This window comes from Anas acuta, chromosome 27 (genome assembly GCF_963932015.1).
Source record: "Anas acuta chromosome 27, bAnaAcu1.1, whole genome shotgun sequence".
Taxonomy (NCBI): Eukaryota; Metazoa; Chordata; class Aves; order Anseriformes; family Anatidae; genus Anas; species Anas acuta.
In genome coordinates this window covers 2,971,712-2,983,725 of record NC_089005.1, presented here as the reverse complement: position 1 = coordinate 2,983,725, position 12,014 = coordinate 2,971,712, and the positions used below count along the sequence as shown (strand labels likewise).

At 48.6% G+C, this 12,014-nt stretch overlaps 1 protein-coding gene across 1 annotated transcript in view; it reads right to left on the bottom strand.

The window, feature by feature from the left end:
• DPYSL2 (dihydropyrimidinase like 2) overlaps positions 1-9,639 on the bottom strand; it is a 52,121-nt gene extending 42,482 nt beyond the window's left edge. The window contains exon 1 of the mRNA XM_068662089.1: positions 9,276-9,639. Within this exon, the coding sequence (XP_068518190.1) occupies positions 9,276-9,626 (351 nt within the window). The 5' untranslated portion in view covers positions 9,627-9,639. The remainder of the gene's footprint in view (positions 1-9,275) is intronic.
• Between the last annotated feature and the right edge of the window lie 2,375 nt (positions 9,640-12,014).

Genomic DNA, 12,014 nt, shown 5'->3' with positions numbered 1-12,014 from the left:
TTACGGGAGGGGAGGGGCCGAGCGAGGAGGGGATGCGGGGGGGAGCCGCCCCCCCCCATCCTCCCTCACTGAGGGGGCTGCGGCGCCCCTCAGGGGGCTGAGGGGGGGGCGCGATCGTGTGAGGGTCTTAGAGGGGTCCGGGGGGGTCCCGGTGGGGCCGAGCACCTGCGGCTCGGTGCCGGTTGAGGGGCTGCGAGGAGCCCCGGCGGCAACGAGGGCGCTGCCCTCCATCTTCTTTGTGCCGCCCCGCCCTGCTGGGCGCTGGCTGGAAGGGAAAAAAAAATAAAAAATAAAAATAAAACCTCAATTTTTCGCTTCGCGGCGGCCCCGCCTAGTCTAGAAGGCGCAGCGCGCCCAGCCCAGGTCCCCTCCTGGAGGCACGGAGACAAATTTTGAGGATTTTTAGGGGATGGAGGGGCCTGGGCTGTGCCCGAGGGGGTGCAGGTGCCCTCATGGCACCGCTGGGTGCCTCAGGCACACGGGGGCTGTGACAGGGCTAAAAGGGAACAAAAATGGATTAAAGGGGATAAAGGCTCCCTCAGTATTTTGTGTGCTTGACCCACTGCAATGTGAAGAAACGGGGTGCAAGGCCAAAAGAGGGGTGCCCACCAACATATGTCTGTGCACACCGGCTCCTCATACAGCAGTTTCCCTAGGGAATGGCACAAAGCATCCTTTAGAGAGCCCAGAATTTAGCCCAAATCCACTCCTCTTTAAACATTATGACTGATTAAGTAATAACCACCACTTACCTTCTTCCCTCAGCCTCTGAGGGTGCCACATCGCACAAAGCAAAGCCCGAGCTGCTGGCACACAACACTGGTCACCCAGGCAGCTCAGTGAAACACACTCTGCACACCCCATAGAAATGGAAACCTTCGGAAATACCGCTGCAGTAAATCATTACAAAGGCAACATCTGCTCAGACAGATGACTAGCAGGACCTTTGATGTACAGTAGTTCCCAAAAGGCTATACGGGAAAGAGTAAAAGAGCTTTTTGTGGGTGTAGGTGGGGCATCAGGCAACATTTAAATAGCCAATATGCCAATCAGTTAATATCCAATTAGTAGCAAGTGATAAAGTGTCTCATTATGACAGTAGCAAAATGATTAATTTGTTAGCCTGCTGGGTTTTATTTTGATTAGAACTGGCAATAGCAAATGGGTTATATCCTGCATCTTTCTGATCTGCACCAGAAGTTTTGAAACCTCAGCATGTTTCTGCTCAGAACATGGACAAAAGCACCTCCATCAAATTGCTGAATTTAGGCAGTGCAGCTGCACCTTTTCTCTTTTTACTGCTAGTTTTCCTCCTCGACTCTGTATCTGAATGGCTTCTTGCCTTTGCTTGCCAGGTAAGAGAGCGCCTTCAGCTATCAAAGAGGAAGCAAAGGCTACCTACGTTTGAGAAAAGGGGTTTGAGAGAAAGGGCATCAAGGCCCTTGGGCAGCTGATCTGAGATGTGCTAAGTCCAGCTGCCATCTCAAGACCTCGTCCTGAGAGCAGAAATGGGATTACAGACAAACACACACAAACATGAGCACAGGAAACCTCTGATCTGCAGCGCTCCCTCTCCTCCCTGACCCTGGCCAGGTCGTTTCTCCACATTATGCTCTAAGTTGGGAAACTGCAGTGCTGGTAGAAGAAAAAAAGCACCTCTAAAGGAATGATGGCATCAGCACACTAATATTTCTGAAACTATTCTCACCTGCTCAAAGATACATATTTAAAATACTTTTTTGAAAAGGTAATCCTTACTGCACATGGGCAGGACATGGAGTTCTAATTCAGGACAGGAGTTCTTGAACTTTGAATATATTCATTCCATAACTTGAATCCAATACTGACTAGGTTCAGAAAGAAATAATGAATCTTCAGATGACACTTAGCTTTTCCTTCCCATCACCATGTTGCAACAACCTAAGTAGTACAGAAGAAATTAAAAAAAAAAAAAAAGAGAGAGATTAAAGGGCTGAAAAACATGGTTGTTCAATATTAATATCAATATTAAGTACACAGCACCAAGGTTTAAAAACTTCCCTATGATTTAGCGTGTATCTAAAGGACCAGAACTGAGCTTCCAGGCACATTTTCTTGTCTCTTTTATACCAACTGGCAACATAGCCCAATTTTCTCTCTTGTCATAGCTAGAAGGTTGTCAAAAATAAACAAGTAAATAAAATTACTACTAATGCAGTTATAAACTGCCTTATTTAGCCTTGCTAAACAAAATCAGGGAACAGATAACATCTGCTGCATAAACATACGTGCCATAGATATCCACTAGTGATAAAGATGGGCTAGCGAAGCTAAAGGGCAACATTCAGATGAGAAGAGGTGGGAACAGAGTCTGGTAATACAGAGAGCCCCTTACAAAAGCTGATTCATTCTCCCAGTGAAACTATAGTTTATGTCAACCCCTCCCCATAAGTTAAAATGACACTTATGAAGTGTCAATGGTAGGAGTGAGCTCCTAGGGTAAAGGAAGGGAGTTGAATGCGCTCAGTAAATCCCTGCAGGCCGGTGCCTAGTCCAGCTGTCACACAGCAGGGCCGATACCTGCCAAGGTATTGCGGGAAGTGATGGGACTTCTAGATAACACTGATGCACTTTATCTTCCATAGGTCAATCAATGCAGGCTGAGCAGGCTAAAATTAGAAGGTGCTACAGAACACTCCCAGATCTTCCTTGCCAAAAGCTACCGAAGGAAAGCGACAAAGGCCGGCCGGCCAGCCCATCCCAGCTCCCTGACTGCACCACTACGACAAGAGCAGCAAGGTCACTGCAGCCAAGTCACTTCGGAGGCGGAGGAAGAGTAAAAGAACATAAACATCTTTAATGATGCTCTATCAGCACAGCTGCAGGCCCTGGCAACAATCACCAAATGGCAGAGCAAGGGAGGAAATGCAGAAACCAAAGCATCACACCCACGGTTGCACTGCCAGCCTGAGGGTCACTGGGGGCTATGTTGGCTACTGGATACACAAGATTGCTCCCAGCCATTTCTGCACAAATATCTGGTATAAGATATTTTGTGCAGGATTTTTTTTTGCAGCAGAAACATGTTTCATGTTAAAGGAGTGTCTGTGTCTAAATTTGTCTTCTAGAAAGGTCGAGAGAGAGAATTGCACAAGAATATAAAAATCTCTGTACAGCAATAAAATAAATCATCACGGGCATCAGTGGAAATCGGTCTGCATTAGCTCTGAACCTTAACTTTACAAATCCTGTGGAATACCATTACACACTTAGCACGGAATTTTATTCCCACAGTGGAGTTACTGGACGGTTGGAAAGAAAATATCAGAAGGGTCTCTTTCCCTGTGGAACTGCAGTGTAATTGCAACCAACCCCACAGAACTCCTGCAACAACCAATTGCTTTTACTCCTACTAAATTCTTAAAGGTTTATCTACCAGGACATTTTGCTATGAAATTTTAAAACCCATAAATGGAAATACATGATTAAAATAGGGATCGGAGATGGATTTAAAGCATTGCTGGGAGTATCTGAAACTCTAGTGCTAGTGCATCAACAAGCTCTAGATTTCCCCTTAGGCTTGTTAGATGCCAATAATCCCCACTCCCTAGTGGGGAATCACCCAGTGCCAAAGTCAGCAAGGCTCTTGTTACTGCAATCAGAGGCAGCAGGACTGGGCCAAAAGAGCTTTCAAGAGCTCGCTGATCAGGACCTAGTTTTCCATCCTGGTTCTGCCCATGCCAATTGCTCCATCAGTTCCTAGTCTCTGAGACTTAAAAGGAGTTTCCTATGGATACAGCAACCCCCTGCAGCATGTTAGGTGTTGGGAAGGTTAAATACAGGCTCGTACCGGGCAGGAGTATATCTGTTCTTTCCAAAATGTGATGAAAGAACTCTCCCGTATTACTCATTACAAATCAAATTACAGAGGGAAACTATCCTTGCCAATGAGCATCTCAGTTTTAATTTTCTCTTATGAGATAAACCAAAGTGTCATTCTATGGAAATGACCAGAGGTCAAACATGGTAATACGAGGAGGTAAAATCATACAAGTTCTCATAGAAGTAGCCTGGCTTTACTTTGAATACAAGCCATCTGAGTTTGCGAGGGGAGCAATTCATTTTCTGGCCACACAAACAGGTCAATAAAAAAGGCACAATTGATCTACAAATTAGAATTAACTGTCCAATTGATTTTGTTTCTTTTAAAATCCCAAGAAGCCTTGATAAGGTTGAGAAATAACTTTCTAATAAGACTATTACTGTGTGTTTCTTAGAGGCAATGTCCTTAGCATTTCAGATGTGCCACAGTCTTAATTGTCCTCAAAGAAGCCCATGGAGTGCCCTGGAGTTGTGCACTACCAATTCTTAGCACTGAGAAAAGTCAGAACTCCTCTGGGCTCCAAGCAGGGGCTGCTCTGTTATGGGTAGTACATGACACAGCAGAAATTTGCTCTCATCTGAACAGTTTACACTTGTGCTTTGACCTTTACTGCAGTAAGTACAGCATTTTGGAGCAAAGGCACGGGGCATTTGGGCATCCGTGTCACTGCTCCTCCCTTACCTCCCGAGCAAAGAGATGAGTATCTCCAGGCCCCCAGGAACCATGGGTAGGATCCAAGAAACAGCTATTTTCAAAGCAGTTTAAACTGTTTCTTAATATTATAATCCCTTTTCCATCCCCCAAACCTACAGACCAAAGCCTTAGGCTCTCAGAAATGGTTCTCATTGCTTGTCAGCCAGCTTTGCCTACCTGTAACGTACCAGGCAATCATTACTCCAGACAAGGAGAAAAAAATGCTGACCCATCCCAAGTTAAATTCCAGCTCTCTGCAAGGTGAAGAACCCAATTTTGCACTTGTCTGCGAGTTTTGCAGTAAGGAGGTTTGATTTTTGGTAGTTTGCTCCTAAACCCTGCCCATTTCGCAGAGCAGACAAACTCCACTTGAGCTTTGCTACTGAAGTCTTTTCCTAACTTTGTAACAGCACCACAGGAGACAGACTCAGATTTTACGTGCCACAAGACAGACGAGGGATTCGGGGACTCAGACGTGGTGCTGTAGGTGAAGAGCTTTGGGGCAGACCTAAATGAGGGCTCAGCACCGGGTAAAAACAAAAAGCTCACATCAAATGACGCCAGAGCGCTGGCATGAGGGTGGCACGCACAGCTACCAGTCCCCGTCTCTACTCCCAAGATAAAGCCTGCTCTGCAAGGTGCTGCTAAAGCCCAGGCCTCTGATTTAGCTCAGCTCCAAAGTGGGTGGAGAAGGGTCTGACCCTAAGTGGTGTTTTCCCTCCAGTCTTGAACCCAAAAGAATTGGCCCTGGATCAAAGCCCTTTGCTCCTTTCTGTAGGAGAGGGGGCGGTGTTGGTGAATTCCTGACGTGACTCTACCAGACCACGATATGCTCCTTGGAGCTCCAGCACGTTCCAGCTATGCAGATTGATAGCTTTGAGAGGAATCTGAGAGGTCAGAGGAATTTGACATTTGTGTTCATTATTGTTAGTTTCTCTATTTTTTTTTTTCAGCAGCCAGACAAATTGTTATGACCCATTGGAAAAATCATGCAAGTCATCCTCCTGTATAATTATTTTGCAAGCAGTGATTGTCAAAACAAGGCTGGCTAAAGAAATTACAGGCATTGTAACAAATTAAAATCAGAACCACATTTCCAGCTGCCTGGAACAACTTTGTTTCAAACAACAGTTCCATTAATGTTCCGGAGTCTATGATTTTTTGAGTGCTGAACAACATCTTGTTACTCATCCTTCCTCTCCAGGAACGAGCACGATCCTGAGAGCTTTGAGGTTTTAGCAGGAAGTCCAGTTGTGTCAATAGCTTCATGAAACTGTTTTTGAACTCTCCTCTCCTGTCAATGCTAAAATAAAAACATTTTCCCAGTGTCTCTTTATTCACTTATCATACATAGCTTTGTTGTAGTAGACCGCTAGTTTACACTAATGCTATGAACTTCCTAAAGGTCCATGAACTGTTTTTAAGGGACCCAAAAAATGGAAAGGCAACTGCTTGTTACATGGGGACACCACCTGAATCAGCAGAGTAACAAGAGCATGGCCATGGGAACTTTACCCAGCAATGTAAGAAGAGACCTGTGGTCCCAAGGGCTTGTACTTGGGTTCAAGTGTCTTAGCATCTATTAAGGCTCCCCGTGCAAACTAGATTAAAGCAAGCCATAAACTAGCTGTTCCCTCTTGCAATCAAGCCTTACTTCTTCCTACAGATGTCTCCTAAAGGCCAGCCTCTGTCCTGAAGAACCTCAACAGAAGGGAACGATGGAGGGAGCACCAATGATGTGCACAGGAAACTAAGACACACCAAGGGGTGACATTACAGTAGCAGCCTACCCAGGGAAGGCGACAAAGTTTAGGAGAAGAAATGAAGACACAGCCAGTTCTCCAAGGCTGCCAGCTGCCCGGTAGCACAGCTTGCCTCCGACCTGTTGAATGGGTCGCGCTGCCTCCAGAGGCCTCGCTGTAAAGAGCTGCTTAAACTGAGATCGAAAGCCTTCCTGGTGCCTCTGGAGATGATCTTAACCCTGAATTATGAGGCACCACGGCCCAGAGGCAATAAAGCGAGGCTATGATAGATGCCTATAGAATACCCTAGACAGGATAGACACAAACAGATTTGATTACCCTTATCTTTGCCTGCAGAACAATATATTGCATTTTAATGTGGAATAATTACATTCCTTTCTTTATCCTCTGGACAGTTAAGACCTCAGAAAAATAAAAAATAGCTTGTCAGTCTTGCTTTGTTAATTATTTCCGTGGAGATGAATACGAGATCTTTCTATACAGTGACAGAAAGGATGACTGTCTTGCAGACCCACTTTGGATCCAATCACTGGCTAAAATACTTCTGAGCAACTCCGCTGGCTCCAGTTGGTCGGCACCCATTCCCGTCAGCTCGTGATGTGGTCGTTTTGCTCAAACAGAGGATGGACTGTCCTGTGTGCTCACTGTTACGTGCACTTAATAACAGCTGGAGCTGTTTGCAGCCTCAAGCTAAAGAAAAAGAAGCTGTAAGATTTCTAGCCTATTGCGAAATAATTTATATAATTTCAAGATCCTATCAATTAGCAGGCTGTTTCTTTCCACTGTAATTTAGATTTGTGTCACATGGAAATAGCGTACAGACTACTCAGGTTCAAAAATAATAGGCCAAATTCAGCTGCAAAACTTCAGAAGGCCTTTAGCATCTCAACTCCTACCTGCATTTATTTTAACACGTTTCCTTTAATGCCACTTCCTGCAATATTTTCTTTTTTTCAGTGCGTTGATCACCATAAACACATTCCTAATAACTGCTCTGAAGCAAAGGCAGCTTTACCTGCTGAGGATCTAACCAATGATTCAAGCTGTAGATGCAGTCAGCTGGAAAACCATCAAAGCTAAAACACTCCTGCTATAAAGTGCCAATCCATAGCAAGACATTTATAATAAAAGGCTGCACTTACCCGAACGCACACAACCCCTCACAGCACAATCCACTGGCATCAGTGTAACGCCAAGCTAATGAGAAAACTCAAATGTTTAGCACTATCCCATTACTCCATACCTTCATGGTTGATATTACATGACAACCTTTAAAAGTAGAACCAAAAAAAAATCACTTTTACAAAAATGTGATTAATATTCTGCTTGGACGTGTGATTTTTCACCATATTATACTTACTTTTTAATATACTTGTAGCCTTCAATAATTCATCTTTTCAGAATGAATAAATCACCTGTGTACATTTGGGTCTTGCAGGACACCAGCACATCAAATTACTCCAAATTACTCCTGAAAACATCCCAAACTGCAAACCCTTTGACTCCCCAAACTGAAAAGGTGCACGCCCCTTACTCCTGAAGTGCTCTTTTGTTAGGCTTACTAATTGTGGAAAGTCAGTAGGCACATAACATACCCAAATCAAGCCATGGGCGTTTGTAGTGGGAAACTTTAGTTTGACCTGCTATGGAGAGGCACAGAGCACAGCTCCCTTCTAATTCGAGGTTGATGTGAAGCTCTGCTGAAGATCAGGGCCTGCTTTGTGGTCTCACAGTAACTGCAGGTGTTGGCACGTGTGAACGTGGCTGGTTACTGCCCTAGGAGGCAGCAGAGAAGGGTCTGACCTGGGGAGGATGAGCCCCCAGCATCACTCCTGTGCGTTACTCCTGTAACGTTTCACATTTCTGACAGCAGGAGAAAATGGGGAACGAGGCCATGCCACAGGCTCTGGGCAGACTTCTGCCCTGTACACGCAGTCGACTAGTAAAAAACCAGGAGGCCCAGCCTAGAAGCAGCTGCCAGAAGGAAGGCCTGCTCTTTAAAGCCGCTGGGGGACTACTCACAGAAACTCTTTCCCAGTATGCTGCTAGAAATTGATCACTGCTGGTCGGTGCTTCATTCATTTCAGCTCTTCCAGGCTGTGCATAGGAGCCAGCATTGTCAGAGGGATGCACCGAGTATTTCAGGGCTTGGAGCTGAATAAAGCTTGCTTAAATCTATTCATGGAGGAAAGAAAACGTGCATGGTCAGCTAGACCTTTGGCTTGAATGGGTTTGGCCTCGGGAAAAGGACAGGCTCTGCTACACCATGACACACACACAGAGACAGAAAATAGCTTTAGGAGTCTTAAAAGGCTGGGAGGAGCTCAGTTTTTTTTTAAGAGAACACCACATTCCTGTGAAAGTCCCAGCACATCTTCCTGAGGTAAAAATTCCCCCTGCAGCCACAGGCCTTCAGGAAATCCAGCTCCCCTGGGTCACCCTGGAGCCTCTCCTCCCCTGGGAGCAGGGCTGGGAGGGTTCCCCGAGCTCCCCCTGGGAGAAACCCGCAGGGAAGGGGTCCCTGGAGGTGGAGGCTCAGTGATGCTCTTTTGCTAACAATCGCGTTTCTGCTCCCGTGAGCTGCATTCACCAGCTGGGTGGGGCATTTTGCTACCGTTGTGCCGGGAAAATCGCCTAAGAAACAAAAAAGTCGCTCTCTAGCACCAAATCGGAGGGCAGGGCGGGGAAAGGGAGGGTGTCTGTGTGTGCAGGGGCTCCTTTCTTCTTCTGCCCTCCTCCCCGAGCACACACACACACCTGCAGAGAGCACACGGGTAACATTAGAGGGCTGGCGAGGAGGCTCTAGCAGGGATGCTACTTCTCCGAGGAAGGCACTGCCGGCACGTACATGCAAGTGACAAAAGCAGGGAACCGCAGGGTGGGAAGGATCTGGCCCCCCTGCAGCCCATCCGTGGGCAAGTTGCCCCTCACACACACACTCACACATGTGCACCCACCTTGTCGTTGAGGTTCTGCAGCGCCTCCTTCCCCGTGGCACTCCTGATCTCCACCTTTCTCCCGAAATCAACAGATGGCTCCCCTCCCTTCCCGCTCTGCCTCGAGTAGACGGACGGAGCATCCGGCCCCAGGTGGGCAACGTCCTTCTGCTTCGCCACGACTTTGTTCGATCCGCGGCCCACCGACAGGGAGTCGAAGTCGATGGTCTTGTTCTCCAGGGAGCCTTCCACTGGGCAGAACATGCCACAGAATTTCTGCCGGGGCTTGGGACTGCCCGAGCCCAGGTTTTTGAAGAAGGCTGGCACTTCTTCCTCCTCGCCCTGCCGGCCAGACTGTTTCCTCTCAGCCATGGCTCGGTGTGGTCTCCCTGCTAAGGGAAAATAACAACAGCGGTAACCAGGAGGATCCTTCGCACACACACGCACACACACACAAGCGAAAAGAGGAGGAAAAAAAAAAAAAAAAAAAAAGAAGAGAGATCGCTCAGGGTCCTAGAGATACAGCAACATCAATTGCAAAGGGCTGTGCCTGGCAGCTCCCCTGCCCCCATTGGTATCACACAGTCTGTAGCTCGCTCTGTTTTCTTTGATGCGGTGCAAAGTTGAGGGAAGGTTGGGGCAGATCCTGCTGCAATCAAGGGAGGAGGGTTCAAGTTCCCAGCATCCAGACGGGGAGGGAGGGAGAAGGAGAGAGAGAGAGAGAGAGAAGAAAAAAAAAAAAAAAAATCCTCACTCTGCAGCAGAAACTGGGGACTGATCCGGAAGTGATGCGACTGGTGAATTGGCAAATGGACTCGAGCAGGTTGGAGCAGCAGCCCCCGGCCACGCACACACCCTTCTCCTTCCCCTTCCCCTTCTCCTTCTCCGCCGCCGCGAGTCGCCGAGAAGCTGCCGGAGCCTCAGCGCCCCTCGCCTCCAGCTGCTCCCCCAGGCAGGGGAGAAAGGAGGGCTGCCTTCCTCCCCCCAGCCCCTCTTCTCCTCTTCCTCCCCCAGCCCGCAATGGTGGCGTGCTGCGGGAATCCGTCCTATTGTTCCCCACTTGCCTCGAAGCAGCGGAGCCGGAGGAGCCGCGGGGTTCAGCGGGGCTGGCGGGAGGCGAGATTTGCCATCCGGCTGGGATTTGGGGGCATCGCTGCTGCCGTGACTCCAGCAGGGCCTCTTCTTGAAGGGGGGGGGACACGGAGGTTTCGATGGATGGCACTAGGGAGAGAAAAGAGCGAGAGGGGCAGCCGGGAGGGCGAGGGAGGCAGGCGAGCCGTTCCCTAGGACTTACCTCCGGGAGCCCGGAGCGATGGCCTCCCAAACCACTGGAGCCTCTACGAGGCCGGGAGCCCCCCAGGAGCTGCTGGGGGGGCTCAGGGCAGGCAGCAGGCAGCCCTGGAGGAGGGGCTGAGCTGTGCTGAGCTGTGCTGAGCTGTGCCAAGAGCTGTCCCTTCAGCACCTCCAGCAGCCTCCCGGCCTCCCTCCGGGCCTCCCGATGGGGATTTTGCTCCTTTTCTCCCTTTTACCACTCATCCCGCTGGGGATGAACCAAAGACATTGAGCCCACAGGTGGCCAGGCAGAGGGGGTCGCTCCCCAAGGGTTTGGGCTCTCGGGGTACAAGGGGAGGGCTCGGCGAGGCCGAGGGAGGTTTTTATCAGCAAGGTAAGGGGGGTGGCACACAATGGGCTTGGCTCCACCTGATACACACGTTATTAATACTGCTCGTCGGGGTCCTCGAGGCTAATCCATACGTGGTGGCGCCCTGCCCCGAGCCCAATGAGCAGGCTGTTTATGACCATGCATTATTCATGGGGCTGCGTCTTCGCACATGCATACGCGAAATGCTAATTCACAGGCAGCTGTGGCCAAATGGTTACCAAGCACCTTGGCAAGATTCAGGACAAAAAAAGAAATAAAAAAATCACCCCAAGCGATAAATTACTAAATTAATGAAAACCTCAGGGCCGGCTCTCCTCGTGCATCAACGCGTTTTTGCTGAAAGGTGGGGAGGAAAAAGGACAACCAAGCAGCCAAGGTCACAACCAAACGAAGGCCGGTAATAAATGCATGAAGACTCCAGCCGAAAAGGAAAGACAGAAGCCTGCAGCTTGGCCCTGAAGGATGGAGGGGATGTGCTCTGGTAACTAATGAAGGGGGGAGCAATCTGGAGACGGAGGCCCTCCAGGGGCAACACTCCCCCCTTCCCCTTCTGGGGCCAGAGCAGCCCGGGTTGTAGCCACACTGATCTCAGGTGCTGTGTAGGGAACGGGAAGCCAACATATGGTCTCTCAGGTACCCTGAAGTCCTTTATTATTTAAGGTTTATAAATATTAATGGTCAGAGCACTGCTGATCAGGCAGTCCACAGAAGCTGCAGAGTGCTGACAGGGGCTCCAGCAAGCTGAAAGCCTTGAAGCGATTGTGTTGACACGTTCTGCAGCCTGCTGAAACGCACGCAGCTTTCAGGAGTAGCCTTAAATCACGCTCGTTCATCGCTTGGCACGTCCCTGGAAGACGCTCAGATGGCCACAGACAAAGGCACCTGTGAAGGGATGGAAAGAAACCGATCTGCCAGGAACGTGAGTCTCTGAAGTGGCAGAGACAAGAATCAGATCCTGCAGCTTCCAAACCTTTCAGAGCCGGTAAAAGTCACTCCCCAAAGCTGAAGTTTCTCACCATACAGATTTCTCTCTCCCAGTAAACCCTCTAAACACGGGCAATCACACATCCAACAGCCAGCTCCAAGCAATTCCCTTT